General features: G+C 42.4%; 1 protein-coding gene across 1 annotated transcript in view; it reads right to left on the bottom strand.

Annotated features, from left to right (window-relative positions):
- LOC110537771 (BTB/POZ domain-containing protein KCTD16-like) overlaps nt 1–23,317 on the bottom strand; it is a 102,219-nt gene extending 78,902 nt beyond the window's left edge. The window contains exon 1 of the mRNA XM_021624146.3: nt 21,324–23,317. Within this exon, the coding sequence (XP_021479821.1) occupies nt 21,324–22,167 (844 nt within the window). The 5' untranslated portion in view covers nt 22,168–23,317. The remainder of the gene's footprint in view (nt 1–21,323) is intronic.
- Nucleotides 23,318–24,652: the final 1,335 nt, after the last annotated feature.

The raw sequence follows: 24,652 nt of genomic DNA, 5'->3' as shown, positions 1-24,652 counted from the left end.
GACGATAGAAGTTCGCGAAGCCGAGAAAGCGCTGCAGCTCGACGCGTGACTTAGGGACGGGCCAATCAATGACAGCTTGGACCTTAGCGGGATCCATCTTAATGCCTTCAGCGGAAATAACAGAACCGAGAAATGTGACGGAGGAGGCATGAAAAGTGCACTTCTCAGCCTTCACAAAAAGACAATTCTCTAAAAGGCGCTGGAGGACACGTCGAACGTGCTGAACATGAATCTGGAGTGACGGTGAAAAAATCAGGATATCGTCAAGGTAAACGAAAACAAAGATGTTCAGCATGTCTCTCAGGACATCATTGACTAATGCCTGAAAGACAGCTGGAGCGTTAGCGAGGCCGAAAGGAAGAACCCGGTATTCAAAGTGCCCTAACGGAGTGTTAAACGCCGTCTTCCACTCGTCCCCCTCCCTGATGCGCACGAGATGGTAAGCGTTACGAAGGTCCAACTTAGTGAAAAACCTGGCTCCCTGCAGGATCTCGAAGGCTGAAGACATAAGAGGAAGCGGATAACGATTCTTCACTGTTATGTCATTCAGCCCTCGATAATCTATGCAGGGGCGCAGAGACCCGTCCTTCTTCTTGACAAAAAAAAACCCCGCTCCGGCGGGAGAGGAGGAGGGGACTATGGTACCGGCGTCAAGAGCTACAGACAAATAATCTTCGAGGGCCTTACGTTCGGGAGCCGACAGAGAGTATAGTCTACCCCGGGGGGGGGTGGTTCCCGGAAGGAGATCAATACTACAATCATACGACCGGTGTGGAGGAAGAGAGGTGGCCCTGGACCGACTGAACACCGTGCGCAGATCGTGATATTCCTCCGGCACCCCTGTCAAATCACCAGGCTCCTCCTGTGAAGAAGAGACAGAGGAAACAGGAGGGATAGCAGACATTAAACATTTCACATGACAAGAGACGTTCCAGGAGAGGATAGAATTACTAGACCAATTAATGGAAGGATTATGACAAACTAGCCAGGGATGGCCCAAAACAACAGGTGTAAAAGGTGAACGAAAAATTAAAAAAGAAATGGTTTCACTATGATTACCAGAAACAGTGAGGGTTAAAGGTAGCGTCTCACGCTGAATCCTGGGGAGAGGACTACCATCCAGGGCGAACAAGGCCGTGGGCTCCTTTAACTGTCTGAGAGGAATGTCATGTTCCCGAGCCCAGGTCTCGTCCATAAAACAGCCCTCCGCCCCAGAGTCTATTAAGGCACTGCAGGAAGCTGACGAACCGGTCCAGCGTAGATGGACCGACAAGGTAGTGCAGGATCTTGAAGGAGAGACAGGAGTAGTAGCGCTCACCAGTAGCCCTCCGCTTACTGACGAGCTCTGGCCTTTTACTGGACATGAAGTGACAAAATGACCAGCGGAACCGCAATAGAGACAGAGGCGGTTGGTGATTCTCCGTTCCCTCTCCTTAGTCGAGATGCGGATACCTCCCAGCTGCATGGGCTCAGCACCCGAGCCGGCAGAGGAAGATGGTAGTGATGCGGAGAGGGAGGCGACGGAGAGCGCGAGCTCCTTTCCACGAGCTCGGTGACGAAGATCAACCCGTCGCTCAATGCGAATAGCGAGTTCAATCAAGGAATCCACGCTGGAAGGAACCTCCCGGGAGAGAATCTCATCCTTTACCTCTGCGCGGAAACCCTCCAGAAGACGAGCGAGCAAGGCCGGCTCGTTCCAGCCACTGGAGACAGCAAGAGTGCGAAACTCAATAGAGTAGTCTGTTATGGATCGATTGCCTTGACATAGGGAAGACAGGGCCCTGGAAGCCTCCTCCCCAAAAACAGATCGATCAAAAACCCGTATCATCTCCTCCTTAAAGTCTTGATACTGGTTAATACACTCAGCCCTTGCCTCCCAGATTGCCGTGCCCCACTCACGAGCCCGTCCAATAAGGAGAGATATGACGTAGGCGACACGAGCAGTGCTCCTGGAGTAAGTGTTGGGCTGGAGAGAAAACACAATATCACACTGGGTGAGGAACGAGCGGCATTCAGTGGGCTCCCCAGAGTAACACGGCGGGTTATTGATTCTGGGCTCCGGAGATTCGAAAGCCCTGGAAGTGGCCGGTGGATCGAGGCGGAGATGGTGAACCTGTTCTGTGAGGTTGGAGACTTGGGTGGCCAGGGTCTCAACGGCATGTCGAGCAGCAGACAATTCCTGCTTGTGTCTGCCTAGCATCGCTCCCTGGATCTCGACGGCTGAGTGGAGAGGATCCGAAGTCGCTGGGTCCATTCTTGGTCGGATTCTTCTGTTACGGTGCGTGAATGAGGACCCAAAAGCGAATCAACTTAAACAGAGCTTCTTTAATTACCAAACATAGGTAGGCTCAGATGGACCGGCAGATTCCGACAGGACAGGACAAGGTTACAGCAAACATGACGACAGTCTGGTTCAGGCATGAATGACACAAACAAACAAGAATCCGACAAGGACAGGAGCAGAAACAGAGAGAGATATAGGGACCTAATCAGAGGGAAAAAGGGAACAGGTGGGGAACGGGGTGAATGGGTAGTTAGAGGAGACAAGGGACAGCTGGGGGAAAGCGGGGGAGAAAAGGTAACCTAACACGACCAGCAGAGGGAGACAGGGTGAAGGGAAAGGACAGAGACAAGACAACATGACAGTACATGACACAAACCTAGTCCTCGGGGCCTAACAGCTCTTCTAGAACTGTTTACACTAGAAGCATTGGATCGGACATCTTCATTCAGTAGATACTGATTTTCAATCCCACCCAGGCCTATAAAGGCCATAGGCCACATTTCCAGATCAGCCTTCTTCACGTGTCCACTTGTACACATTTTCATCACAGCCCAGCACAACAGCTTAGATGCTCAGTTTTTTTTTTTTTTTTCACCTTTATTTAACCAGGTAGGCTAGTTGAAAACAAGTTCGCATTTGCAACTTCGACCTGGCCAAGATAAAGCATAGCAGTGTGAACAGACAACACAGAGTTACACATGGAGTAAACAATTAACAAGTCAATAACACAGTAGAAAAAAAAGAGAGTCTATATACATTGTGTGCAAAAGGCATGAGGAGGTAGGCGAATAATAAAAATTTTGCAGATTAACACTGGAGTGATAAATGATCAGATGGTCATGTACAGGTAGAGATATTGGTGTGCAAAAGAGCAGAAACGTAAAGAAATATAAACAGTATGGGGAAGAGGTAGGTAAAATTGGGTGGGCTATTTACCAATAGACTATGTACAGCTGCAGCGATCGGTTAGCTGCTCAGATAGCAGATGTTTGAAGTTGGTGAGGGAGATAAAAGTCTCCAACTTCAGCGATTTTTGCAATTCGTTCCAGTCACAGGCAGCAGAGAACTGGAACGAAAGGCGGCCAAATGAGGTGTTGGCTTTAGGGATGATCAGTGAGATACACCTGCTGGAGCGCGTGCTACGGGTGGGTGTTGCCATCGTGACCAGTGAACTGAGATAAGGCAGAGCTTTACCTAGCATGGACTTGTAGATGACCTGGAGCCAGTGGGTCTGGCGACGAATATGTAGCGAGGGCCAGCCGACTAGAGCATACAGGTCGCAGTGGTGGGTGGTATAAGGTGCTTTAGTAACAAAACGGATGGCACTCAGTGAGACAGAGAGTGTATAATTGTCCTTAGCAAGCACTATTCCATTAATCTGGCTGATAACAAACTCAAAGTCCTTCTGACTAACATTCAATAAGAATGTCTGGAAAGGCTGTTTTGATGTTGTCTGCACGATGCGTTAATAATGAAGGGGGGGGGGGTGCTTTTACTGGTTGGTTCTCCTCCATGTCTTTCTCACTCAAACACCCACAGGTACAGCCACACATAGCCCCTGAGCACCACTCCTTTCCAATACAACTGTTATATTTTCAAATCCAAACAACAAGAGGTTTAAACCGCCCAGAGAAAAATACATTTAAGAGAACCAATCAATGTGTCCTCTCAATTTCTGAGCAAATATTGCATTTAAAACAGCCTCCTGCCCAGACCAGTGAGTCAGCCAGGCTACTACTCCACTGCTCATTGTTAGGAGTGTTGTTGAGTCCAGGCGATTGTTGACTCAGGCATTCTCATGCAGTGGAGGGAATTGTGTGCTCATTAGCCAAGACTATGATCTTGCAAACATTTGTCTTCCAAGAGAACAGTAAGCAGATACGTTTTTGAACAGAATGCTAATACAAATCTTCATTGCACTAATGACAGATATCGCCACGTCTAGAGCTTACTGTATTCTAACATATTAGCATTACAGAAATAGTATGCTAGATTAGCACTGGGAAGATGCCACAAAAGGCACTTCAAAAGGCCACAACATATGCATCTCACAGTATTATTCTACACAGAGTATTATTCAAATGAGCTCCGCCCCCCAAACAAGATCAAATTTGGTTGGTCCGGACTGGACCAAGTCTGACAAGTTTGGACATCACAGTACAGCAAACCAGAGTAGAGTAGAGTTCAGTACAGTATAGTACCATAGGGTATAGTTCAGTACAGTACTGTAGCGTATAGTTCAGTACAGTACAGTACAATACAGTAAATGACACTGTACTCTAGTCTAGTGTGCACTACTGTACTGCACTGCACTCTACTGCACTCTACTAAACTCAACTGTACTGTATTCTACATACCTATACTCTACTTTTCTTTACTGTACTGCACTATGCTGTCCAAACTTATCAAGCAATCAATCAACGTCAATGATTGGTTCTGATTTGGACTGACCAAATTTCAACTACTTTGCAACATCCATGGACATCTGGTGTCGGGTCTGTGCTCACAGCGGGTGAGAGGGCTGGTTACAGTAAATGGAAAGGGGGCTCATGGGTAGGTGTCAGTAAGAGCAGAGAGAGGTGACATTAACTGGGGAGAGAAAGAGAGAGAGAGAGGTTGTCCAGACTGTTTTTACACTCTTGCTTTGACCACCACATGACAGAAAGAGGATGAAAACAGTTATGAGCTGAACATAACAGTATGCCAGTGGAAGGGAGGACAGTAGGAAGTGACCCAACTGTGGTTTGTGACTATTATGAATTTCCATTGTAGTCAATTCAGTTGCAGTCATTCTGTTACCAATTTTCCGGTCATTCTGTTACCAATTTGGTTGCAGAATTACACTTTCTAATCACTAATTGGTAGGTCAACCAGTAGGTCTAGGTCTGTTTTTTCTGACAACATTTCTTCAACTTAAAGAAGGCAAATAATTTCTGCAAAACTAAATATAAACGTTGATATTAGTTGTTAGAGGTCTTTACTTCAATGTTCTTGTGTTTTGATGTATTTCTGATACCTTTTAAGACTTTTGATGCTCTGTTTCTAAGACCCCTTTTCCATCTGTTCCAAGCCTTTTTGCGTATTCCTAATTTTTAGGATGAAAATGGTTGAAAGATGTACATACACCTTAATTTTTAAAAAAAATATAGACTCTTAGCTTTCATTTGACACCAAATGTGATGTGCTCCTCTGAACTTCACATGTTCATGCTCATGGGGATTTCTACATGGAAATGTAACCATTTTTAAGGGAATAAACACACATGATTATATTCAACCAACGTTAATCATGACCGTTATTGTACCTCCCATTTGTAGAATGGATGTTAATGGAAACTTTGGAGGAATAATAGAGACCCATATTCTGTGTGGCACAAAAGACGCAGCAAACCTCAAGGGTACTCAGTGACATTTTTCTTAGAAGATGGAAATTGTTCTTTTTTTCTTTTTTCATGTTTACAGGTTTCTAATTCATTTATACTGTTTGAGTGGAAAATTGCTTCCACTAAGATTACACTATTGTCTCGATTGAAAAGTTTTTTAAGCAATTATACATTTTGTTCTATTGCCTCCAACGTGATTGAGCATCAGCCACATAGTCATTACATTAAATATTTCTAGTCTTTCACGATAATAATATTTGTTCTGTCTATAGGAAAATGTGGCTTTCTGTTTTCATTTTACAGAAACTTGCTGAAGTAACAAGTTTTAACAAGTTAAATGTGCATGCATGGAAAACATACACTACAATGACCAAAAGTATGTGGACACCGGCTCATCAAACATTCTCCTGGCATTTGACAAACTGACTTGTTGGAAAGGTGGCATCATATGACGGTGCCACATTGAAAGTCATTGAGCATTTCAGCAAGGCCATTCTACTGCCAATGTTTGTCTATGGAGATTGCATAGCGGTGTGCTCGATCTCACCTATCAGCAATGGGTGTGGCTGAAATAGCCAAAACCACTAATTTAATGGGGTGTCCATAAACTTTTGTATATATAGTGTATTTCAGGCCTTCAACTGATGAGACTGTATTAAAAAAAGGATTTCATTATCTTTAAGTTTATCTATTTCGCAGCCAGGATCTGTGAAAAAATGCACTTTGATGGTGACAGCAGTACAGTGAGATATCTTCTTAGACTTCTAGGGGCGATTTAATACTTATTTATCATTGCATAACATCAAAGAGAGAGTCGGATAGGTAAGCATGCCTGTCCTTGCTGCGTGTGTTTTTTTGTCATATAATGAATGGGCTATTTTTATTTATTGATGGTGCGTGGAAAACGCCTAACTCCAAATCAACACGGTGGTTATGGCTTTGTCACAGTGAGGTATATAAGCCTGAGTGACAGGCCCTACAAAAGACAACTGAATGTCAATCATGGCCTAGTCGCCGTGCGATGGAAGAATAGGAACAGTCCAAAGGGAAACATGCTTTACCAAAACATACCAGCCCTAACTACCAGAGCAGCTCTCTCTCAAGGGTCGGTCTCTGTCGATAAGTTTCAAACGAGCGGTGCGTCATTTCCTGAAATTAATTAAATTACCAAACTGAATTAAAAGCCCTGGACATATTTAATGCAAGTGCTCTTAATTGCGGTTTGTTAAATTGCCGTTGCCTAGCCGCAGTTTCATGTTCTGTGCCAGCGTGTTTGTCACGCCTCGTCACTGGGAGAGGAGAACGATTCCTTATGATAGCTCCTCGACAGGCTAGGGGTACGTCCCAAATAGCACCCGATTCCCTACATAGTGCACTACTTTTGGCCAGAGCCCTATGGACCCTGGTCAAAAGAAGTGCACTATATAGAAAACAATGACATTTGGGATGTGTAGGAGAACAGGGGCATCACAGCCAGTCTTCACACTGTAGTAGACTTCAAAGTGGGTCATAACAGCAAGCTGAGCACGACACAATTATAATAAAAAACACATCAGCTCAATATGCTGCCCAAAAATCTTTCCCACTGCATACCAACAAAATGTCATTTTACCTCAAACACAATAATTCTACAAAAGAGCAGACATTTTGTGTAGCCATCAGCGGAGATATCACAATTTAGAATGTCATAATATGTTTTAAACCAAACCTACACTATATATAAAAAAAGTATGTGGACACCCCTTCAAATTAGTGGATTCGGCTATTTCAGCCACACCCGTTGTTGACAGGTGTATAAAATCGAGCACACAGCAAAGCAATCTCCATAGACAAACATTGGCAGTAGAATGGCCTTACTAAAGACCGTAGGGACTTTCAACGTGGCACCGTCATAGGATGCCACCTTTCCAACAAGTCAGTTTATCAAATTGTATGCCCTGCTAGAGCTGCCCCGGTCAACTGTAAGTGCTGTTATTGTGAAGTGGAAACGTCTAGTAGCAACGGCTCAGCCGCAAAGTGGTAGGCCATACAAGCTCACAGAACGGGACAGCCGAATGCTGAAGCGTGTAAAAATTGTCTGTCCTCGGTTGCAACAGTCACTATCAAGTTCCAAATTGGCTCTGGAAGCAATGTCAGCACAAGAACTGTTCATTTGTAGCTTCATGAAATGGTTTTCCATGGCCGGGAAAAAGCACAGAAGCCTAAGATCACCATGCACAATGCCAAGTGTCGGCTGGAGTGGTGTAAAGCTCGCCGCCATTGGACTCTGGAGCAGTGGAAATGTGTTCTCTGGAGTGAGGATTCACGCTTCACCATCTGGCAGTCCGATGGACAAGTCTGGGTTTGGCAGGCGCCAGGAGAATGCTACCTGCCGGAATGCATAGTGCCGACTGTAATGTTTGGTAGAGGAGGAATAACGGTCTTGGGCTGTTTTTCATGGTTTGGGCTAGGCCCCTTAGTTCCAGTGAAGGGAAATCTTAATGCTACAACATACAATGACATTCTAGACGATTCGAGAATTCCTTTTGCGATGGTGGATACTGTTTTTGCCAGAACTCTCAATTTCTAACACGTATGAATACAGAAGTTAATCACTCAGCTGACCAGATTACCCAAGATTTTACTTCTGGGTTAACAGAGATTAACGGAGACTGGATGTCATTCTCCATCACACCTCAAGGTCATATTTCTCAAGGGCTCCTGAGTGAAGTATTTCCTTGAGACCAAGGCTATTATTGTAACCACATCACTGAAGTGAAAACACACTTAGGTGTTCTCTCTCACTCTCTCTCTCTCTCTCTCTCTCTCTCTCTCTCTCATTCTATAGCACTGTTTAGGTGTGGCCACAACCCTTTTCGTAAAGGTAATTTCCCTAGCAGGCTGGCACCCATTCTGCCAGTCAGTCCGTTATGACTAGAAGGTTTCACATGGTGTTTTAAGGACTATAAACTTAAAAACAGATCGATACATGATTTGCCCTGAGAGCAGACGGGAAAATAAACATAAGACAAAGGAGAGGCTAAGGGAGGATCGTGAAGGAATGTATCTGCCCCCTGTGGTATTCACTGTTTACTGAATTTCTTTCAAATTGGTTTTCTTGTATCAGGTCCCCCAGAGGGATGGGAGGCTCAGGCAATTTGCCAAGCAGTCTTCCAACCTGTCAGAGGGCCCACTATCGGATGATCAATTGGACTCTAAAGATACCACAAAAGCGAGTGAACTGAAAGGAAGTATGAGTTGATAACGCTAGATGAGATTTCTTGCTTCTTCCAAACCGTGTGACCATTATGATCGACCTAATGCTTGTGTACAAGGGAAGATTCATAGTGAATAAGTTCATGTTTAGAAATATTCCGATCTTATAGTATGTAGCGCGACACATGTCCTTCGCATAGGGCTGATCAGGCTGTTGATTGTGGCCTGTGGAATGTTGTCCCACTTCCTCTTCAAACAAGCTGTCGTACACGTCGATCCAGAGCATTTCAAACATGCTCAATGGGTGACATGTCTGGTCAGTATGCAGGCCATTGAAAAACTGGGACATTTTCAGCTTCCAGGAAATGTGTACAGAAATGTGTACAGATCTTGCGACATGGGGCTGTCCATTATCATGCTGAAACATGAGGTGATGAGGGTGGATGAATGGCACAACAATGGGCCTCAGGATCACGTCACGGTATTTCTGTGCATTCAAATTGCCATTGATAAAATGCAATTGTGTTCGTGGTACGTAGCTTATGCCTGCCCATACAATAACCACCATGGGGCACTTTGTTCACAATGTTGACATTAGCAAACCGCTCTCCCACACAACGTCTGCCATCTGCATGGTACAGTTGAAACCGGGATTAATCTGTGAAGAGCACACTTCTCCAGCGTGCCAGTGACCATCGAAGGTGAGCCTTTTCCCACTGAAGTCGGTTACGACGCTGCACTGTAGTCAGTTCAAGACCCTGGTGAGAACAATGAGCATGCAGATGAGCTTCCCTGAGAAGGTTTCTGACAGTTTGTGCAGAAATTCTTCAATTGTGCAAACCCACAGTTTCATCAGCTATCCGGGTGGCTGGTCTCAAACGATCACACAGGTGAAGAAGCCGGATGTGGAGGTCCTGGGCTGCTGTGATAACACGTGATCTGGGGTTGTGAGGCCGGTTGCACATTCTGCAAAATTCTCTAAAGAGACATTGGAGGTGGCTTATGGTAGATACATTAACATTCAATTCTCTGGCAACAACTCTGGTGGACATTCCTGGAGTCAGCATGCCAAATGCACATCTGTTGCATTGTGTTGTGTGACAAAACTGCACCTTTTAGAGTGGCCTTTTATTGTCCCCAGCACAAGGTACACCTGTGTAATGATCATGCTGTTTAATCAGCTTCTTGATATGTAAACAAATTTGTGCACATCATTTGCAAGAAATAAGCTTTTTGTGCGTCTGGAAAATTTCTGGGATCTTTTATTTCAGCTCATAAAACACTTTACATGTTGCGTATATATTTTTGATCAGAAACTATACCGTGTGAAAACTCTGGACATGCCTACCTATTCAAGGGTTTTTCTTTATTTTTAATATTTTCTACATTGTAGAATAATCGTGAAGATATCAAAACTATGAAAAAACACATGGAATCATGTAGTAACGAAAAAAGTGTTAAACAAATGAAAATACATTTTTTATTTGAGATTCTTCACCCTTTCCCTTGATGACAGCTTTTCAGACTCTTGGCATTCTCTCAACCAGCTTTATGAGGTAGTCACCTGGAATGCAATTCAATTAACAGATGTGCCTTGTTAATTTGTGGAATTTATTTTCTTCTTAATGCATTTGAGCCAATCAGTTGTGTTGTGACAAGGTAGGGGGGTATACAGAGATAGTCCTATTTGGTAAAAGACCAAGTCCATATTATGGCAAGAACAGCTCAAATAAGCAAGGATAAAGACAGTCCATCATTACTTTAAGACATGAAAGTCAGTCAATATGAAAAATGTCATGAACTTTGAAAGTTTCTTCAAGTGCAGTCGCAAAAACCATCAAGCGCAATGATAAAACTGGCTCTCATGAGGACCACCACAGGAAAGGAAGACCCAGAGTTACCTCTGCTGCCTAGAATAAGTTAATTAGAGTTACCAGCCTCAAAAATTGCAGCCCAAATAAATGCTTCACAGAGTTCAAGTCACAGACACATCTCAACATCAACGGTTCAGAGGAGACTGCGTGAATCAGGCCTTCATGGTCGAATTGCTACAGAGAAACCCCTACTAAAGGATACCAATAATAAGACGAGACTTTCTTGGGCCAAGAAACATGAGCAATGGACATTAGACCAGTGGAAATCTGTCCTTTGGTCTGATGAGTCCAAATTTTATATTTTTGCTTCCAACTGCCGTGTCTTTGTGACACAAACTAGGTGGACAGATGATCTCTGAATGTATGGTTCCCACCGTGAAGCATGGAGGAGGTTTGATGGTGTGAGGGTGCTTTTCTGGTGAAATTGTCACTTAACTAGCATGCCTACCACAGTATTCTGCAGCAACACACCATCCCATCTGGTTTGCGCTTAATGGGAATATAATTTGTTTTTCAACAGGAAAATGACCCAACACACCTCCAGGCTGTGTAAGGGCTATTTGACCAAGAAGGAGAGTGATGGAGTGCTGCATCAGATGACCTGGCCTCCACAATCACCTGACCTCAACCCAATTGAGATGGTTTGGGATGAGTTGCACAGCAGAGTGCTGGAAAAGCAGCCAACAAGTCTTCAGCATATGTGGGAACTCCTTCAAGACCGTTGAAAAAGCATTCCAGGTGAAGCTGGTTGAGAGAATGCCAAGAGTGTGCAAAGCTGACATCAAGGCAAAGGGTGGCTACTTTGAAGAATCTAAAATACAAAATATATACGTATATAAATACTATTTTTTTGGTTACTACATGATACAATATGTGTTATTTCATAGTTTTGATGTATTTGCTATTATTCTACATTGTAGAAATTGATAAAAACAAAGAAAAACCCTTGAATGAGTAGGTGTGTCCAAACCTTTGACTGGTACTGTACATAATATTATAAAGCCATGACAATATTATGTTTCACTCCTTTCTCATTCTGCGGACGTGTTTTTTCGGACGTGTTTTTTCTTTCTGACCTGGATGTTGACCTTTAGCGTCAGGGCTAGGGAGGGCAGCATGTCTTCTGAGTAAACACACCAGGGAATCCCTCTGCCTGCCTGGCTCTGTCATGACCCAAATCATCAGCACACAAGGAGTTGGGTCAGAGGACACTGTGATCCTTTTCCCCTTCCCATTGCAGAAGTGACTTCATGAAACCCAACATCATATTACAAGGAACCAAGATACAGTAAAGAAATTCATTAGCGCAAGCAAGGTTCGAAACATTGGTCTTTGGTGTTCAGTAACTTGAACAATATGCAAATGTACGGTTCACTACATACATTTATTTGGTAAGCTTGCATTATAGAGTAGCATTAGCAATATGGCAGAGTCATAAGAGTATCTGTGTGAAGTAGAACAGCACCCGTAACTGCTAAGGGGAAAATAACGAGGTAATGAAGCATTGCACTGAGAGGAGAGTAAAATAACAGCACCCTGGCTCTGTATGCTTCAGGTGAAGTAAAAAACTAATATCTATGGATATGCAGCATACTCCAATACTGGAGAGGACACTCGGCCGAGCTATCTATCTGCACAGTGTTTTCATGCTCTAAATGCTGCAAAAAGAGCACAAACGCTCCAAAAATAGAGTGGACATTAAACTCCCTTGATTGCAGAGTGCATCTCTTTTGTAGGTCCTAGTCTAGTTAGACAGTGAATGATGCTGCCTGGAAATGAGACAAACCTATTCTGGAACTACTAATGCAGCAGGTTGTGTTAGCATTATGTCTCTCTCTGCAAGCACGAGGAAATAGTTCACCCTCTGTAGGAGTTCAAGGGAAACCAGACATGAAGAGGAGGATATGGGGAGGAGCTGAGCACAAAATGCCACTCAATATTGTGTTTTAGACAGGAGGGAAAGCTGAAAACATAATGATAAAGGTTTCCTTAAATTGGCCTTGGTGCAGTATAAATCAGGACAATGCTACAGATTAGGACAGATCATTACACTATATGGGTTTAGCACGTACACTACATGACTAAAAGTATGTGGGCACCGGCTAGTCAAACATCTCATTCCAAAACCATGGATATTAAAATGGGGTTGTTCTCCCCTTTGTTGCTATTACAGCCTCCACTCTTCTGGGAAGGCTTTCCAGTAGATGTTGGAACATTGCTGCGGGTTCTCAGCCACAAGAGCGTTAGTGAGGTCAGGCACTGATGTTGGGCGATTAGGCTTGGAGCGCAGTCGGCATTCCAATTCATCCCAAAGGTGTTCGATGGGGTTGAGGTCAGGGCTCTGTGCAGGCCAGTCAAGTTCTTCCACACCGATCTCGACAAACCATTTCTGTATGGACCTCACTTTGTGCACAGGGGAATTGTCATGCTGAAACGGGAAAGGGCCTTCCCCAAACTGGTGCCACAAAGTTGGAAGCACAGGATTGTCTAGAATGTCATTGTATGCTGTAGAGTTTTAATTTCCCTTCAAGGAAACTAAGGGACCTAGCCCGAACCATGAAAACCAGCCCCAGACCCTTATTCCTCCTCCACCAAACTTTTGAGTTGGCACTATGCATTCGGACAGGTAGTGTTCTCCTGACATTCGCCAAACCCAAATTAATCCGTTGGACTGCCAGATGGTGAAGCGTGATTCATCACTCCATAGAAGTTTCCACTGCTCCAGAGTCCAATGGCGGAGAGATTTGCACCACTCCAACCAACGCTTGGCATTGCGTATGGTGACCTTAGGCTGGGGTCAGGCCATGGAAACCCATTTCACGAAGCTCCCGGCGAACAGTTCTGGTGATGACGTTGCTACAGAGTTTGGAACTCTGTAGTGAATGCTGCAACCCAGGACAGTCAATTTTGACGCTGTACGCACTTCAGCACTTAGTGCTCGTGTTTGCCTACCACTTCGCGGTTGTGCCGTTGTTGCTCCTAGATGTTTCCACTTCACAATAACAGCACTTACAGTTGACCTGGGTCAGCTCTAGCAGGACAGACATTTGACGAACTGACTTGTTGAAAAGGTAGCATGTTGAATGTCACTGAGGTCTTCAGTGAGGCCATTCTACTTCCAATGTTTGTCTATGGAGATATACACCTGCCAGCAATGAGTGTGGCTGAAACCTTTGAAGGGGTGTCCACATACTTTTGTTTATTTATGTATCTGTTCTTATCTCATTGTTTTACCATTTTAAAAGCTTAAACAGTGTTGACCATTTCTGTATTGCAGGCTATTTGCTGAGGGTCCAGGGGCCTCATTTATAACCTTTGCGTAAATTTCACACGAAATATCTGGGTGCGCAATTTCTGAAAAATCAGGCGTGAGATTTATAAACTTGCTGCATGATTCCCATTATAAATCAGACCTGTCGCAAAACTATGCAGGAGCGGCAGGGTAGCCTAGTGGTTAGAGCGTTGGATTGGTTGCAAGTTCAAGTTCAAGTCCCCGAGCTGACATCTGTCATTCTGCCCCTGAACAGGCAGTTAACCCACTGTTCCTAGGCAGTCATTGAAAATAAGAATTTGTTCTTAACTGACTTGCCTAGTTAAATAAAGGTAAAAAAAAATGCCTCCATTCACCTTTTATGGTGACAATTATTTGCTGTATAATTTGGAAATATTAGCATTAGGTCACGGCATGTAAAAAGACATTGTTGTTCAATGTTTATTTTATCAATAGATTATTGGGTTTAAATGTCCCGCCTTGGTAAAGGCTCTGAGATTAAATAGGCAATGATGCCGTGCTCTTATCACACAACAATACTGTAGCCGACTCATACTGACAAATATTGTACATAAACTACTTTTCGTTTCTGAATGAGAAAACAATGGCAAATTGTTGTGGACCTGTCAGCAGAACATTTGAATTCAACAATGGTTTATATCGACTTTTCCCCCAACCTAAATATGATGGACTGCCCACAAATTCTGAAAAATTGTAGGGCAGGCTACAAAACAAAAGTCCATTACAGTACTCACAGTAGTTACAGTTATTTAAAAAATATTATATTACTACTGATATTGATTACTGCATTGTTGGGAAAGAGCAAGCAAGAAAGGCATTTCACTCTAGGCTACTTGTGCACATGACAATAAAAACTTGAAACTTGATACATAGGCCTACTCCAATGTAAATGTGAATGTATACCGTCATTATAAACCGCTCCGACTATGATATTGCAAAACTTGAACTACATATAGTCTATCTATTTATGAGGTGCAATTACATGAGAGATGTGCATGGTAATTTGTAGTATGGCCTCTTCGGGAATATGAACCCATCAAAGACAGAAAAGGTGAGGAATATATTCTGCAATGGTTCTGAAAATAAAATAGGAAAAACGTTTCATATGTCTAATTATTTAAGATTTTAAACATAAAACAAATAGATGTTTCACTCTTCTCACTAAAGGCAAATTGTTGCATTCTTGTTAATATGTTTTTCCTGTTTTTATTTTTTTATGAATAAGCATTTCATCATATCTCCCATTTAAACAAAAATACTTACTGTACTTGCCAGCTTGAAATAGAATATGTCCACCACTAGCAGATGAGCATATGCATAGTTTAAAGTTTGCAGGAGGTGAGCATTTTATAAGTGCCAACTTCTGCTTGAAAACTTCTGTACGTATGCAAGGTTTATTACGCGAGAGGCGTAATGGTTAATAAAGGGTAGCTCTGCACTGAAATGTCAGCCTGTAACATCACTAATTGTCTAACATTAGATTCAGGGGAGTCTCTCTCTCTCTCTCTCTCTCTCTCTCTCTCTCTCTCTCTCTCTCTCTCTCTCTCTCTCTCTCTCTCTCTCTCTCTCTCTCTCTCTCTCTCTCTCTCTCTCTCTCTCTCTCTCTCTCTCTCTCTCTCTCTCTCTCTCTCTCTCTCTCTCTCTCTCTCTCTCTCTCTCTCTCTCTCTCTCTCTCTCTCTCTCTCTCTCTCTCTCTCTCTCTCTCTCTCTCTCTCTCTCTCTCTCTCTCTCTCTCTCTCTCTCTCTCTCTCTCTCTCACACAGAGCTGAACATGCTGATCTCACAATTAGTGGCATACCTCTGGGGCATCTTCAATTTACCATGGCCCTGCCGACTTCTCATAGTATTGAAATAACAGGTTCTAAAGCCAGTATTTCATTGCCTCCTGAGTCCTGATGCAAACACATGAAATATTCCATATTCAGAGTACATAGGAGTTGTATCTAATGGCTCAAGTATCTAGCTCTTTGAAGCATGTAAGGGGACCTTCAAGGCGGGCACAATTGCTAAAACACTAAAACCCATTGGCTGAACAAAGTTCTCAGTTGCCTGGACTCATTTAGCTAATTATGCAGTCTGTTGTCAATACCTTAAACCATTTCACATGGTAAAACACAATTTGCAGATCTCACTTGGACTTTTCAGCAAAACTCTAAACACAATCTCATTCTCAAAACACATTCTGCACTCTAATGCACATGTCATCCATACTGGTAAACACAAGTGGCAACAATCAAATACAAATAGAGAACATATGTCATTGATTGAACACAACTACTCAAAATTGATTTAACCTGTTTCAAATGATGCGACACAACCAATTTAAGCCAGTTCAGAGAGCAAACAGGTTGTTGAAGGTGGGAAGGAGAAAGTCTGAGAATGGATACTGTAGTACAGTGTATTGTAGGCTGTATACTTTACAATGGACAAATTGTATGGCCCTGAACATTGTGCTTTCCATTTATTAACAGTACTGACTATTCAATAGATTTTGACTGGTTGCAGGTTCATATCAACAAAGAACCAGAATTACAGTATCACAGAGACAAAGGACAAGTTTGTGAGATGCAGGGTACAGTAATGTAAAAATAGGGGTACAAGGAGGAGGAAGAACAAAAAACAAAATTGCAAAGAGCAAAGCAGAGTAGTAATTTCTGATCAATTTTGAGCTACTATGATAGAACATGTTTTCGTTCATCAAAAGACAATGACGGAAAAATATGAATATTTTTTTAGATTAAAAATGTACTTCTCCCTGAGAATTGTATGTTTTGAACAATGTGTTTTCTATTTTCCGGTGTGTTGTTTACTGACTGCTTAAGTGTATATCATTTTGATCACTTTGTTTACGATTTGAGAGCAGTGTTTGATTTTGAACACAGGTAAAACTGTTTTGAGGAGAATGTTTCATTTTGCAAGAGGAGTAAGAGGTTATGTAAATAGTGCTTGAGGATGAGGTTTTGTGTTTAATGTTTGTAGGAAATGGAGCAAGGTTTCAGAATTTGTGTTTTAGCAATTGAGAAAAACTGTATTATTATTTTGTTTACCTTTATTTTAAAAGGGAAAACATATTGAGACCTAGGTCTCTTTTTCCAAATGTGCCCTGCAGGATACAACACAAATATACACATTATACACAAAATATACAAAGAATACACATTAAAACACAAAACTACAGTCCTGTGAAGCACAAGTAAAACATCACAAATCACCTCGATAAACTGTTACATTCCTACACAAATAAGTCCACAATCAATACTCTAAACTGGCCTGGCGGCAGCAGAACATTCAGGTGGAATGTATTCAGAATTTTTTCCAGCAACACGGTGCTTTAAAAATCAAAGCAGCTTCACCTACAGTGTAGCTCGGTGGAGACCCTTAGGAACCTCAAGAGTTAGCCAATCCTGTGAACAAGTCAGGCAACTCAGCTGTCTATATGTCAACAGCAATGCTAGATAAGATGGGAGTTTATGAAGTAGGGCCTTGTAAAAAAAAAAAAAGGGAATCATGTAGAGATATATGGGCCTTTAGCGAAGTCCAGCCAACCTTTTGATCCAGGATGCAGAGATGAGTATCAAAACTGTCACCTGTCACCAGTAGCTTACTATGACCAACACACACAGTGAGACTACAAACCACAATATCTGTCATCCATGGGATTATAAAAAGTGAAGAAGTAAAGAAGAAATAAATGTATTTCAGCATGTGCTATACAGCCATAATACCACATGCCTCTGGTCACAGATACATATGGAGCTCAGGTTTCAGGATTAAGGGCTGTAATTCTTACTAGAATCTTGATCCATTTTAAGAACTACAACTTCTAAAATCCATGTCAACATTCCCACAGGTCATCAAGCTGTAGTATAGAGTGACTTATTTGCATTTGTTATATACGTAAGACATGGATGTGAAGCTATGCCACAAATGAAGAACAACTGAGGTGTCGAGATTGAGATTCTATTGAATAAATTAAAAAATTAAAAAAATATTATCCTGCCCCAGCCATTGAACAATAAGACACCGTATCTACAGCATATACAGCATTTCAGAAAATGTATATTGGTCCCACAAGTGTTACATTTTTCTATCTCAAGAACCTCCCTCACAGTTGCATGGTAGGCAGAAATGATTCAACATACCAAAGCAAAGAAAATTGCATATCTAAGTAAATGTGTTTAAGTGAGCGTGGAGCATAATCTCTTTCTGAATGAGGCTCATTTTTCGTTGGTGGGCCCATTGCACTTCTTTTCTCTAGATTTATGACGAGAGTAACGAGAGTAACTCCTCACTATGCAGAAATCGCTCCACCATATCCTGGTTGCTAAAATTCTAATAGTTCGCCTAATTTCAGTTTAAGTGACAAAACAAGCAAGTATAGGGTAGAGAATGATTGTACCATCTAAACCGCTGTGAAATATATTTTCCATAAACAAAAATATTGCCTTTTCAACCGTTTGAAGCTGGTGTACAAAACCGATGCCAAAATGAAATGAGAATGACAGATCTATCAGTCATATTTCCATGTGAATATTTTTTGGTCACCCAAAAGGTTACATATTGCAGCTTTAAATTTGATGGGTATGGGGGTCAGTCAGTATTATAAGGAAAAGTCTCATCATCATGGATATATCCACATTCAAAAGATCCCTTTGTTATTCTTATGGGTAGCCTCTGGCTTGAGGTTGGTGACATGTTCTACCGTGGTTTAAGATGACATTTCTTGCTAAATAAGATTTATCGACTTCATCATTTTCTTTACGGATTAGCACCTACTCCAACCTCAACAGACATTCAATAACGCAATAAGCCAAACATAATCTCCCCAAAATTGTATATATGCAAATTTCCCAGAAATTGTAATTGAGATGATTTAGACTTTTTTTTAAACAAATGCTTACGTTATTTTCCATACCCTGCCCAAGCCTAGGGCCCAGTGTTATGCTATGCATTGCAGCATCAGTGTGCTTGTGAAGAGTCGCTCCAGCAGCTCTTTGTGCTATTATCTGCGGCACCACAGAGCACTTAGTTACTCACAATAGCCGAAGCATCCTCTGTTTCAATCCAGAAAATTGATTGATAAAGAGATGGAAGAAGGTTTTGTTTGGACTATGTAATCTCTCCCTCAACAGGTCTTTCTTAGTCAAATGCACAGCAGCTCCAGAGTTCCTAGGACTCCCTTGGGGCCTGGGATTGCAGTCACTAAACAGTTTGGAGAGCAGGTCAAGCAAGGAACAGCCAGATAATCCAGTCCATCTTTCCCCGATATCCTTCCTCTCTCCTCAACCCTCCCTCCCTGGTTCTGTCTGAATAATGCAGACTTTGGGATCAGTGGCAGCTCCCCTGACAGACTGGACTGGGAAGCAGCTGCACCTATGAAGCGCAGCCTTTGAGCTGTCACGCCCCATCTCCAGCTAAGCAAATCGGTTTAAACAGGCAAACAGCATTGTGCCCCACCTCAAAATATCACACCAAAGTATTACTGCGAAACGCTTGATGTATTACTTTTTGCAGTTGTTCAAGCTGAAACCGGTGCAGGTGTGTTTGTGTGGTGCCACTCTGGAAAGGTGCAAAGGCCTTGAATGTGTCTTCCCACCTACCGCTACACATTACAGGAGAATTGTTAATTTGTGTATACTAAGCTAATAGTGTTCTTTGTCACACATGACTTACCATCACCATATGAAACGGCATTCGCAATGACCACATTTTCTGTAATGTAATATTTTTTTGTATTTATTTACGTCAAGAGGAAGGACCCAGGCAAACGGTTTAGAAATTATTATTTTGCCCCCAAAAATGATTGCATGATTTACTATGTCTTCGGCATGCAGGTCCCAGCAGTGAGTCCTCCGACTGTCACTGAAAATGATTGATTATCAATCACTCTAACCATGCGACAAATTGGTAAATAAATGTGACTGCCGTGGATAGCAGGCGACGCAGACACCGAGACGGAGCAGCGAGGCCTATAAAAGGCAACTGGTGCGCTCTGCCAGGGGCGACGGGGGAGCAGGAGCGTGCTAGGGAGGCAGAGAGGGTGAGCAGACAAACAAGAGGCTGTCACTGACTTCATTGATTTCACTGCGTGCCTTCAACCTTTACAAACTTCCTGTGTGCACTCACAGCTAAATATTGGTTGACGGGATCCGCAAAGCAATGTTATTTTACTGTAAACAAGGAGAGGTCTTTGGAGCTTACTCTCATCGACAAATATACATGGTATCGCTAGAATGTGCGTTTGTATAGTACAGAGACCAGACAGTGTCAAGTGCATGCTACTCATCTGAACTGCATGAGTCGTGACACAGGTTTAGCTGTCGTGGAATTGTATCTACTCCTTTTCTGAAGGAATAATCTCTAAATTGTTGCACCTGTTAATCAGGGAACTTAATATGCTCCCAACATACAGTGCTTATTGGTAATCTAATAGCATCTCCTTGCAAATTCTTCAGGGAAATGACACAGAAGAATCTACAGTATACTGTATATACTTGAGAAAATCTTGTCTCAATATGTTTTATGAGCTCAGAGTGGAATGCAGTCGCAGTATGAGCTTGCTTTGCGTTCTACCTTTTGGCAGGGCCTATGCAGCCAAGGAACACCTCATATACTGTCACCTCTGAGTATATGTGGTATTTTGTTGCACCATAAAATATTTTGAGAGCCCTTATAAAACCCATCATCTTACATCTTACAATGCCTTAAAATGAAGGCTTGGAGAGAAATGAAGAGAGGCCGCAGCGCACTCAGTATGGAAGATGAATAGCACTTCCCAGGTAGGAGTTTCTGGGAACAAGTGGGTTTGGACCCTTGGGGGAATACAACAGAGCAGTAAGAGTGCAATTAAAAGGAGTGAACTCAAACTAGATTAGTTCTTGAGTGGGCAGACAGACATGTCCTCAACACATACCGGCATTCAAACTACACATTCTGTTGCTCAATTTGTAGTAGGCTATATTCAGTTGTGTTTTTCATGGAGTGGATTGGAACATACCATTTCCACAAAAGATACACAGTTTGGCAAGCATTGATCACTGGCACTCACACTCTCATACACAGACAGGGACTGAGTGACTATCTCTGTGCATGCATGATATATTGTGTGTGTGCGTGCGTGCGTGTGTGTGTGTGTGTGACCACTCTCAGTGCTACTTCAAAAGCAGGATGCTTGGGGAAAACTTGTAAAGCAAGTGTGCCTTCTAGTGGTGACTTGGGAGGACTATTTCACATGGGATGTGTGTAGAGTTACATTGGTACCTGGTAGAAACGAAAGTAAAAACGAAAGCAACTTACGATAGAAGATGTATTCAGTGTAACTGGACCAGATCTTGTCCTCTGTGTGTCGATTCACGGAGGACGCTGTGACTGAAGAGTTACAGGCAACCATCTGGAAACCACACTCTGACAGGATGTCAAATGATCTCTCAAGGTGTTTGAACTTCAGGTAAAACCTGGAAGTATATCGATCCGGTGTCCTGTCTGGGTCTCGACTCTCATTCAAGGTCTCGCCAAAAACTTCTTTGGCTAACGCGACCCTCCCACAAATCAAAATCCGCGGGACCCTTCTGAATTTGGCGTCAGTTTGACTCTCTCTGCCCACTGTGCAAGAGCCCCTGTAACCAACTGTAATGAACCCACTTTTTCTGTCCGCCGGGACCAGTGATGACGGCGGACACATCTTGTGGTCGCTGCCATGAGAACCATCTTCAAAATCACTGTGGAAGTATTCGTCTGGACTGTGTTTTAAATCTTCGGGGGTCAATAGTTTGACCATGTCTGACAACTGAAAGTACTCCGCCTCTTTCCTAAGCCTCCCCTTCTCTGGAAAATGGTCGGGCAGTACAACTTGTTTGTCTCTGAGGAAGTCCAGAACATATCGAAATAGAAATCCATCTCTGTCGATAAAATAGCGTCCCTTAGGGTCCCGCGCCAAGTCGTTAGTGGCATCTTTCTTGGGTGAGAATATTTTTCCCAGCAAGGAATTCGGGGTGCTTACTAACGTTGCATGACGTGTGTAATACACCTGTCCCCCAACGTTTAATTCTACAACATCTGGGAAACTATTCTGAACAGATCCTTGGTCTTTGGACGTAGGGTTAGTCCTACAGTTTCCACTCAATGCCATTGTTTCCGTCATGATTGACTAAAAACTCCACCGAATTTTAGATGGAAACGGTAGATTGATGTCCAAAAGTTGCTATTTTACTTGTACTAAAACAAGGTTAATTTGTGTTTAAAATGTAAAATTAAACACACTGAACATAAATTATGACAAATAATTCTTATAAAGTCAGTCATTCACCTACCAGTCGCTGCAGTCTTAGAAAAATAGCATAATGGTGGATGTCCACGAAACCCACCTCAAAAGATAACAGAAAAACAGTGTTTTGAGACTACAAAAATATTAACAGACGCATCAAAGGTGTGTACCACAACAGCGTGCATCAGTTGCTCTGCCTCCATTGCCCATGGGAGAAAAACATTGCCGAGGGAAATGACTGAGGTTCATGAGAACCCCCGCGGCCAGATCACATAGAAACGCTGTCAAACGGAACATGAGCTGCCTTGCTTCTGTTTGCTAGAGCAAAATGAATCGCTTATAGATGGCCCAATACTCTACATAAATGCACAAATATATCTACAACATATTCAATAGAAAAACTCCTCACAACAACTTCTAAAGTCCAAAGGGAAAGATATCGTTATCACCGGCGTTTTATCTCTAACTTCCTTTGAACACGAGTAACTTCACAGAGGTTGCATCCACTCCGCCCTGATGAGTCCTGTCCTGTGTCCCCCAGTGCTCAGATTGTGCTGTTAGCGGTCGGAGGAACAAATTGTGTCATGGTTGTGGGCGCGCTGAGGCTGCATAGCGGGAGCTGTCGGAGGAGCTGAAACGATTCTCCCCGTCCCCTCCAAGCAAGGTGGTGCAGCGTAAAAAAAACAACGTCTCAGCTGATGTTGCCTCAATGGTGCAGGGATAAACCATAATAGGTAATAAATAATTACATCATCTTAAAGGAATATACTGAAATATATATATATCGTATATTGAAAGCTACCTTTCACATTTTTTTATGTCGACCTCTGATAAAATTACAGTATAGGTTAAACTTGTGCCAACTGAAAATTATCCAACAAGATTACGTTTCAACAGCCAACACCCAATCCGAGTGCAATCATTTCTCCATTATCTTAGTCCATAATAGGTTTTTGTGAGTATTTTAAACGGAAGCGATTTCAGGCTCGAAAAGAATGGACCATGGTGTTGTCAACCATAGTAGGCCATTATGATATAAATAAATACTTAACAGTAGCCCATCACTTTGCATTGTACTTGACTGGTCTGGTGTGGCAAATAGCTACTGCCTCAACTGTTAACATTCTGATTATGCAACAGCGCCTCTTGCAGTTATGTTCGACCCTCTTAAATAAAAAATAATTTCAGGACCACGGACAGCTCCACCAGCTCACAGGCACCTTGCATGCAACTCCAGTTTGCGGCACGTGCACATTTCAGCATTCTGTTTGTTGAAACTCAACGTGTTGTAGACTGTCTTAATGTCTCTACATTTGTTGATACGAGAGTGGAAATAGTTATCTTGGAGATAAGTGTTTGAGGGGAGCAAGGCAATTATTGATACAAAAAATAATTAGGCCTACTTTTTCACAGACAGGGCTAAATGCTATTGGTTTTATAAGCCAAGATTGCACAAAGTACCCAACCACGTCATGTTGGGTATAACTCCACAATATGTTCAAGATACCTTTATCTAGGCATCCATTTCATAACAAAAGGTAATACTGCTACAACTTTATTAGATATAAGTTCACTCTTTGGATTTGGACTTGGTTGGACATGGTTGGCCATCCCAGCAGTCATTGTTAATGGGTGTTCATATTGCCCAATATCCCACAATAACATTTTACTGCAGTGGGCTAAATCAGGGTCACACAGAGTGTTTCTTAGTAGTCTTAAAACAAATCTACTTTGAAACAAAAGCATACGCCTCACACACATGGTTATGGGCTTTAAAAAGAAGACACCTGTACCGTGTCAGATAAGGAAGTGAAATGTATAAAATGTGCTTGCATCCCAATATCACACTTTATATACATCACAGAAGACTGAAATATAACAAAACCGTTTGACATAATATAAAGAAATAAAAAAAAACAGAAAATGTGGTGTTTCTAATATTGATTATTTATGAAATTATGGAAAAATATTAATAACATCCACCCATGAGGCCACTAGGTCATTTGACTGCAGGAAAGGCCTACTAAAACTGAGAGGAGAGATACTTTCATTTCAGAAGAACCTACCACCAATTTTAATATTTGATGGATTCCTCCACTTCGTAACTTTCATCAAATGATTAAAAACTGCTCCAGTGGTTTACGCTGGATGATACTCGGCTACCTCAAAAGGCCTATACAGTAAATGGAAGAGATGATACAATTGCCCTCTTTAAAAAAAAATGTCCACTCTAAGTGTTTGTTTTTCTACTTAATGTTGTCCTGTGGTATTTCTGAAGACCTGCTGCTCCTCAGAGAGTGGGCCTTCCTGAGACCTCTGTGCACTCCGTCAGAAGTAGGCCATGGCTGTAATCATAAATACA

This window comes from Oncorhynchus mykiss, chromosome 12 (genome assembly GCF_057628025.1).
Source record: "Oncorhynchus mykiss isolate SJ-2025 chromosome 12, ASM5762802v1, whole genome shotgun sequence".
Classification (NCBI taxonomy): Eukaryota; Metazoa; Chordata; class Actinopteri; order Salmoniformes; family Salmonidae; genus Oncorhynchus; species Oncorhynchus mykiss.
This window is presented reverse-complemented; position numbering and strand designations above follow the sequence as displayed.